The sequence below is a fragment of the Eriocheir sinensis genome, chromosome 25 (assembly GCF_024679095.1).
Source record: "Eriocheir sinensis breed Jianghai 21 chromosome 25, ASM2467909v1, whole genome shotgun sequence".
Classification (NCBI taxonomy): Eukaryota; Metazoa; Arthropoda; class Malacostraca; order Decapoda; family Varunidae; genus Eriocheir; species Eriocheir sinensis.
In genome coordinates this window covers 6,436,466-6,445,180 of record NC_066533.1, presented here as the reverse complement: position 1 = coordinate 6,445,180, position 8,715 = coordinate 6,436,466, and the positions used below count along the sequence as shown (strand labels likewise).

Genomic DNA, 8,715 nt, shown 5'->3' with positions numbered 1-8,715 from the left:
ACTTTCATACAAGTTATTTTGTGCTCCTTTGGTTAACAATAACAGTGAATACCATCATTGTAGTATTTGGTAATAGTCCATTATAGCCACTTCTTGCTCAGGTGTATGATTCAGAGTTCTGACCTTTACATGAAATTTACTTTTCTTATGGAAATCAGAGCATTTTTCCACCCACAACATCCCTGACTGGGAGGATTTATTTGCTTGATTTGAACCAGACTAACCTTTTCTTAACAAATAATACATTTTGAGCTACTGTATAGCTAATTTTTATACCCAACCAACCCTGATCAAGTATATGCCCAAGGCAAGACAGTATACTGGAGAGGATGTGGGGACTGGATGGAGTGTATGAATAGGAGCAAATAGAAACACTTGCCATGGGCCCATCTGAGGGAATCCAGGGAATGGGTGTAGGAGTAGATACAGGTAGATAGATAAACCTACCCATATCAAATTAGTAACTTCTCAATGTATAAATTCCTTCTTCACATGCAATGCCACAGTTTGAGGGGAAAAGAAAACAAGTAAATAAACAAAGATGGTGTATTAACATTTTCCATACAACTATTCACATCCAGGAAACACGTCTGCGTATGAGATGCACGAGGCAAGACCTTTGAGCCCAGCAAGGATCTGGGTACACCAGGAATGCTGCACAAAAGTCTGGTTGTACTGAAAACCCAAGTGACAAATAAATAAAACCCTTTGCTGCAGAAAATAGGTAATAATTTTTTAGTTATAACTGGATTGATTTTGTTGTCTTTTCCTTTTCAATTGTACTTAATCATGTTGGAAAAAAATAGTTAAGCAATGTGATGACTTATGACACCAGTCCACACAGAAGCACACAGACACATGTACATACACACACACACACACACACACACACAGAATCCATTCTAAGGTACATTTAACAAACAATGGCAAAGAGGAACGACACCACTCCCCTTCAGCTCACACAAAGGTACAAAATCACAATACATGGTCATTCACACACACACACACACACACACACACACACAGAGGTACACACCCACACCCACTCATTCACACAGAGGCACTACCACATATCCTTAGGCCATTAGTCTGGTCTTCTGGGTGAGGGCATAGTAGTAGATGAAGATAGCGCCGAGAATGGCCATGGTCTCGGACTGGATCCACGGCCCTCGGTATGCACCCTGGCATGGGAGAGAGACACATGAATATTAGAAAAGCATGGTATTCTATGGTATATATATTTTTTTGAGAATAGAAATGTTCATAAAATTTGAGACAGCAAATGATTATGACCTTATTTAGTCATGTGTAAGTGAAGGAGGAAGGCGAGGAGGGGGAGGAAAATGAGGAAGAGGTAAGGGAAGGTTAGGGGAGGGAAGGAGCAAATGAAAAAAAGTAGACAAAGAAGGAAGAGGGAAACAAAGGAGAGGAGGAAGAGAAGACAGAAGGGGTGACATGAAGTGAGGTGAGGTGTGAGGAGACAAGAGGCAGAGAAAGAAGAGAGGAAATGAGAAAAAAGAAGTGAAGTGAGGAGAGGAAGGGAGAAGAATGGAAAGAATGGATGAAAAGGAAAGGAAAGATGAAGAGGAGGGCAGAGGAGGTAGCCAAGTCACTCACAGGGTGGTAGAGCTTGATGGTGGCAATGGGCTGCACAGTGGAGGTGTCTTCATTCCCGCGCTGAGCCTGGAACAGAGAGAAAGTGTGTTTAATTAAGGGCAAACTAACACCAATTTTTTTTCAAACCCATAGATGATTCACTGGTAATTATAAAAAGAAAGGAAAAAAACATCATTATTTGTGTATGGAAGATGCAGCTGAGTAACAAACAGCAAGTAATGAATCATTTCTGATAAAAGTAAAGAATGGAGAAAGTCATTTTTTCATTAAGAGCTTAAGTACAATAGAAGTATAGTGCAGCATTTAAATTCAAAAAGCTCCAATGCTGGAAGAATGGACAGAACTATGTAGAGAATACAAACCACAGTTGTTTACTAAGAAACATAAGTTCTCCACTAAATATCTCCATTCAGTTTGTAGCACCTTTCATTTTCACTGTAAAAGCAGTAAATTGAAGGCATTTTCTTTATTTTTAGTTTTGTACTTAGTGGGTCTCCTCTGCCGTTAAAATCAATATAAATACTCCATACACTCATGATAGCTGACCCCCATGGCTGTTACCATATTTAATGGCTTATAAGATGCACCTTTTTCCAAAAAAAATGTCCCTGAAAATCACTCTGTGTCTTATAAGGTCAAGATTCAGCTTTGGGTCACTGGCTAGTGACGTTTTAGTGCAGCAATGGCACTTCAATTAAACTGCAAACCTCTCCGCAAACATGAACAAGGTGGCGATCGCTTTTACAGGCAACAACGGCAACTCTTTTCTAGAGTAACAGTGTGTAACAGTAGTATTATACTTCATGTAAAATGACACCAGTCAGGAAGAAATTTAAGTGACTTAATGCTTGTACCTAAACAAACTAGTGGACGGTTGTACACCAAACCTGACAACACGCGCAAGACACGCAATGTTTCCTTAGTAGACAGGGATCGTTGAGGTAAGACAGACCTTCATAAAACTGTTTAACTTTGATTGATAAACACAAACAATATATGGATAATATTGACGAGATATTGAGAAGATAGGTTATTATTCAATATTTACAAGTGCCTGTTTTCTCCATTTTGCACTTATCTTTTAACATTCTTACTTTACATATGTGTTCAACAAACATTGAAGCACATTCAAATATGAAATTTCTCACTTCCTTATGTTTTAAAAATGTACCAATATTTACAACTAGACTTATGATGTAGAATAATAATAAAGAAATATGAAGCACAAACTTTATACCCGTTACCCCTCTGAATGTCACTGTTTCCGCCATGTTTGTTTACATCTCAAAGCAGTACCCTTGAGTCTATAAGAAGGACTGATTCCGATAGGTCCCAGCAAATATTAGGGTTTTAAATGTAAAGTATTGGGATTTGAAAAGGATCTGAATACGTACATGTGAAACTTTAATAATGACCTGATAGTGGGGAGGGATACGAATGTTGGGCGGAAAATTTTCACCTGACACTCGTGGTTCAAATCCGTTTATTATTTTGTTTTTCAAATGCCTGCCAAAATTGGGGGTGCGTCTTATATGCCCATGCGTCTTATAACCCGTCAAATACAGTATATGTTCAAAGGGAGGAATAAACTTAAGCTCTAGTAAATAATGTAAATGCAAGCTCATCCCCTAAATTTGATGTAAACAAAATCATACATAACAATAAATTAAAGAAGAAAAGAATATTTTTTACATCATAATTATACAGTAAAGAGATTGGATAATAGTGAATAAATAAGAATAAAAATAAAAAACAGTCCAACCCACCTTCCTGAGGGCAGCGTATCCCTGGTCATCGTACAGCTTGATGAGCCGCTCCCCAGATACTGCCGTGGCCACGTCCTCCACCCAGCTCACCTGAGGAGGTGTAAAAGGCAGGGGGGTTAACTGGGGTGGAGTAAAGTGGCTGAGAGACTGACACAAGAGATGTTTTGTGATGGAGTGATAAGAGATAAAGACGAATGCAAGAGGTAAATGTGAAGTGGATGCAAGAGAAGATTGGTGATGAAGAGATCAACAAAAACGATAGAATAGTCAATAGTAACAGAGAAAAGGAGATGCAGGAGATGTTTTGTGATAGAGTGATAGAGATAGAGAAATGGTAGAATAAACAATACTAGTAGCTGACAAAAGAAAAGGAGATGCAAGAGATGTTTGGTGACAGATAAAATTGACAAATACAAAAATGCAGGAATAAAGAACAGGACGAGAAATAGATGCATAAGATATTTTATGATGAAATGATGAGAGGTAGAATCAACAGAAACGTCGGAATAAAAAATTTAAAAAAAGGAGATAAAAAAAGTAAAGAGAGATCAGCAACTAATTGAGGAGCATATGATTTGTAAAGTAAAAGACAGAATTAACAGGAATGCCAAGATAAGAAATATGAACAGTATGAGGAGTATATACAAGGGATATTTTGTGATGAAATGAAAAAGAAAATCAACTGACACTAGAATAAAGAAATAAAAAATTAAGTCAGGAGATGATGCAAGAGATGTTTTGTGATGTGATAAAAGCTAATGACAAGTAATACAATGAAGATGGTTACGAGTGCTAATTTTCCCTGATGATGATGATGATTATGGCAATATTGGTGATGGTAATAACATGATCAGGTTTCTGCTGCTCCCGCTCCCTCACCTGGTACTTGCTGCCGTCCACAGAGCGCGCCACTCCCACAATGCCGTCAACAGTCTCGGCGTACAGAGAAACATCCTGCGGCGGAACAATTCACAAATCAGACTGAACCATTGTACAGTAGAGTGGCTATGCCTGTTGATTATGAGGCTGATTCATGGGGGTTAGTCATACTGAACCTTTCCTAGTGTAGGTTCTTTCGTAATTGTATTTTTACAGCATTGAGTCAAGTGTGTAGTGCCCGGTCTTTCTAAAATCCAGTCAGTGTCTTTACCACACATCACTTTTCCTGGCAATAAACTTCACTGACTTATTGCTGTCTGTAAAGTTGAATTTTTTTGCATCCTTCTTTGACCTTTTCTTACATTTCTTTTTTGCTGTGCACTCTTGAAGATGACTTTCTAGGTAAAGCATTTGTTCAATAGTACCTTTGAGGCTAGGTTACCATTGTTGGTGAGTGCTGTTTACTTTAGTGGGATTTCTTTCTGTTAAAGATTGATGATGAATCAGATTGGAATAATTAGTATCCATTTTTTAATTGTATAACTCTCTCTCTCTCTCTCTCTCTCTCTCTCTCTCTCTCTCTCTCTCTCTCTCTCTCTCTCTCTCTCTCACCTTGGCACCGTTGGAGCATGAGAGAGTGAAGTCAGCAATGTAGGCGATCTTGGTGACGATGGTGGCGTCCTGCGAGGTGAAGCCCGTGGAATCCACCTGGGGACCCGTACACGTCTCACCTGTCAAGCAGTCACAGGTAAGTAACAATAAACCCAGTGAGTTGTAAGAAGGAAACACAGACAAAGGGATGAAAATATTGTTTGGTACCTTTACTAAATCTAACTGCCACCTCCCCACTGAGCCACACCACATGCTGGACACTGGTATATACAACTAAGACATGCTTGCCTATCCATACTATTCCAATGAGTACATGTATCAGGAGAAAAATTAACTTGAAAAATTGATGAGGCATAGAAATTATCAACAGCAAAAATCTATAATATTTGGCAGTCTCTTGTTCACAAGACTACATGTTGTGGCTCATTAAGTTTTTGATATGAATTTGTATTATATCAGTCAATATGGTGCAGCAGGCCACTAACTGATGGAATTCAACTAAATGTAACTAAGTGTAAGTGTGAGTGAGTAGTCGTGGTCCTGAGTGGATGTGTGTTGCATCTAGCTCCACACAGAAAGTGTCAACATGGCTGTCAGGGCCAAGGGACTGAGGGATTTGTGTTTATGTTTGTGTGGAATTCTCAGGCGAGAAGTTGATTGGATGCTGTTTGTGTCCTAGGTGGTGTAATGCGAGTTGTGCTAATTTGTCTGGGATCAAGCAAGATAATATACCCAAAATAAATTGGATATGTACCCCATGCCTCCATAAAGCATCTCTGGCTACCAGCATTGTGGAAAAACTGGATGAATTCAAGCAAGAATTATCTAAAGAAATATCTGTGGTTAAAGATGAGGTTGAATCAAGGGTTGAGAATGTGCATGAGGAGATGGGATCAGTTGTTGACACGCTTTGTGCTGAGCATGCTGAATCCAGTTGGGCTGAGGTGGCAAAGAGAGGCAGGAAAGTGAAGAAGAATCTCCCATTTGTGAAAGCTTCTACCCAGGAAAAGAAGGCAACAGAAGGATGAAGTCTCCGAGGCATTGAATGGCATTCAAATAACTGATTCAAGATTCACAAATGGAGGTAATATTGTCATGAACTTTGACAATGAGAACACAAGGGATGAGGCTGCTAAAAAATTTGAGTCTGTTGAGCAAATTATTACCAAGAGTGTTGGAAAGATGAAACCAAAGATCATGATATGCAATGTGCATAAAGAGGAGACCAAGGAAAAAATAAAGGAGACCATCTTGGATCGCAATGAGTTTTTATGCACAATTTAGGGTGTTGAGAATAAAATTGAGCTGATTTTTAGTAAGCCTGCAGCTGGTGGCACAATGCATTAGACTAGTACATTTTGAGGTGTGACCCAACTGTGAAAGAGCTGATTTACAAGAATCATGACAAGTTAAAATTAGAATGGGGAATATATACAGTGAGAGACAAATACCATGCAATTATATGTTATCATTGTCAAAGATATGGCCATCTTGAGGCCAACTGTACTGCCAAGACCAATGGAGAAGCCCCTAAATGTTATAAATGCGTTGGCGATCATAAATCAAAGGATTGCTCCATGGCTGAGAAGAAATACATAAATTATGCGAGGTACAAGAAGCCTGAAATCAACCACTCAGCAAATGACCAGTGTTGTGTAGTTCTTTAGGACTGAAACTGAGAGAATTCATAACATAACCGATCATGGCTATTAATTAGTGTTTGTACTCAAAGATAAATTGTGTGTAATAAGTGTTCAATGAGTTGGAAATAATCGTTGGATATTTAATTGTGATAGTATAATGAAAATATCAGACATATGAAAACTCAACCAATGGATATTTGTGATACTATGAAAAGGAAAGATATTGGTATTAGTGCAAACCTAAACATGGCTGAGTGACTAAGATAATGCCAAGTTTATTGAAAGGACATCAGTAGACTATTCAAGAAAGCAATTAAAGACTCACTCACTCACTACGACATTTGAGAATAAGTGCATTGAGGATTATTATTGAGGGTAACATTGTAATTGTTGACGGCCCTCACAGAGCGCTGCACTAGTAGTGAGCGGGGCCTGAAACCTCATCAACGGCAACAGTAAACTATCTACGGTAACATGCGTCCTGCCAACCTGCAACTAACAGAACCTCACCCTGACCTAACAGATGGTGGTTAAGATTTGTTTTAGGTCCGTGCCAGTATCTCATTACCTACCTTATGAAACATCATTATCTCTTCATATATCTTTTCTACAAACCTTCAATAGTCATGGAAACGCTTTGAAAATCCAATTCAAGGACTTTTTTTTTACTCTTGAAAATAGGGGATAATGTTCTGAAGCGTCGCCTCCTCTGCTGGCCTCGCGACTCTGCAGCGGTGTTGCAGAAATACCTCCTCGCTAAAATAAGTCACATATACATGAGGGGGTAGCCCCTGGTTAGAAAGGGGTCGAGGGCGCAGTAGGTTGAAGTAAAGTTCGGTTGGAGTAGTTTAAATATGCTCCCCAACCCTAAGCCCTCTGAGCTATTTTATTTTGCGGCTGCAGCGTCGCTAAAAGGAGGTGACGCGTAAGAACATTATCCCCTATTTTCAAGAGTAAAAAAAAGTCCTTGAATTGGATTTTCAAAGCGTTTTCATGACTGTTGAAGGTTTGTAGAAAAGATATATGAAGAGATATTGATGTTTCATAAAGTAGATCATGAGATACTGGCACGGACCTAATACGAATCTTTACCCAGATGGTAACCTAATGCTACTGATGATAGCAACACAATGAGGCTAACGTAGTGTTGCTAGAACAGTACCTAACCTATCACTATTGAAATAGTAAGCCATTGCCATTTGGAGTAATGAATCTCCACTTATTAATTGTCAATATCTCAGAAACACATAATTTGCATCAAATATGGTTAAGAAAGTGATGATTAGTGCATTAAAATCTACCAGAAGAAAATAACCATCAGAGTGAAACTGCTGAAACCAAGGCACCGTACACAGGAGAGGAATATGTTTTCCTCCTCCAGAGTTGTGAACACCTGGAAGAATCTGCCGGAAAAATGCATCAACAGTGTCAGTTTTGAAGCTTCTAAACATAACTATGACCGCCACGGTGACAACCTTAAAGGAAGAGACATTCCCTTACGAGCACTAGCGCCCCTTATACTTAGTCTTCTGGGAAAGCAATCACTAGGTAAGGTGTGATTAGTATTTCCTGGCCCTTTTTGGCAAGACCTTTTCCCTGCTGGGTACTAACAGGAACGTCCCTGACAAGTACTAATAGGACTGGTGCGTACAAATTGGCGAACAAACGGATCCTGAGCAGCTGCCGGCAAAGTGACAGGTCCAGCAACCGAGGGTATACTCACTTATTTAACGAGTCCTGGCCAAAGAAATACAGCCTGGCCTATTCCTGATTAATTAGCTAGGTGTGAGGGTTCTGTATGGGGTCCTTACCTGCCGCCACAGCCAGCAGGGCGGAGAAAACCAGGGCCAGGACCTTCATGGTGACGTGCGCGTGTCGGGATGTTGTTTACCAGTCCTTCACTCTGCCGCTCGGCCTCCCTCTGGACCTCTTTTAAAAACTGACCAATTATTCATAAACGGAAGGATTGTAGGTTTGAAATGTTCTGTATATTTTGTAAGTGATGTGTATGTACTTGTGGAGGGTGTTATTTCAGTTGTATGTGGTTTTCCAGGCGTGCAAAATGTCCACGTGATATTACTGGAACGTCCCGTCGGCATACGTGTCCGCCACTTCATTACGGGGTATATGATGGTGCCTCCCTGTGGCTGGCTTGTCTTAGATTACCATGAAAATAATTGTTAAGTATGTCGGAAGAG

The 8,715-nt window shown here is 39.7% G+C and overlaps 1 protein-coding gene across 1 annotated transcript; it reads right to left on the bottom strand.

The window, feature by feature from the left end:
* Positions 1-532: 532 nt before the first annotated feature.
* On the bottom strand, positions 533-8,489 carry LOC127003261 (translocon-associated protein subunit delta-like). The gene is made up of 6 exons (XM_050869687.1): positions 8,329-8,489; positions 4,875-4,993; positions 4,263-4,337; positions 3,384-3,473; positions 1,618-1,683; positions 533-1,181 (listed from the first exon to the last, which is right to left on the bottom strand). The coding sequence occupies exons 1-6, from the start codon at positions 8,375-8,377 to the stop codon at positions 1,077-1,079; spliced, it is 504 nt and encodes a 167-aa protein (XP_050725644.1). The 5' UTR covers positions 8,378-8,489; the 3' UTR covers positions 533-1,076.
* Between the last annotated feature and the right edge of the window lie 226 nt (positions 8,490-8,715).

Excerpts from the sequence above, each read along its gene's own strand:
- LOC127003261 (XM_050869687.1), bottom strand. The coding sequence starts at position 8,377 with ATGAAGGTCCTGGCCCTGGTTTTCTCCGCCCTGCTGGCTGTGGCGGCA. Across the intron at positions 4,994-8,328 it reads CCTGCTGGCTGTGGCGGCAG|GTGAGACGTGTACGGGTCCC; the intron begins GTAAGGACCCCA and ends ACTGCTTGACAG. Across the intron at positions 3,474-4,262 it reads TGGACGGCAGCAAGTACCAG|GTGAGCTGGGTGGAGGACGT; the intron begins GTGAGGGAGCGG and ends ACACCTCCTCAG.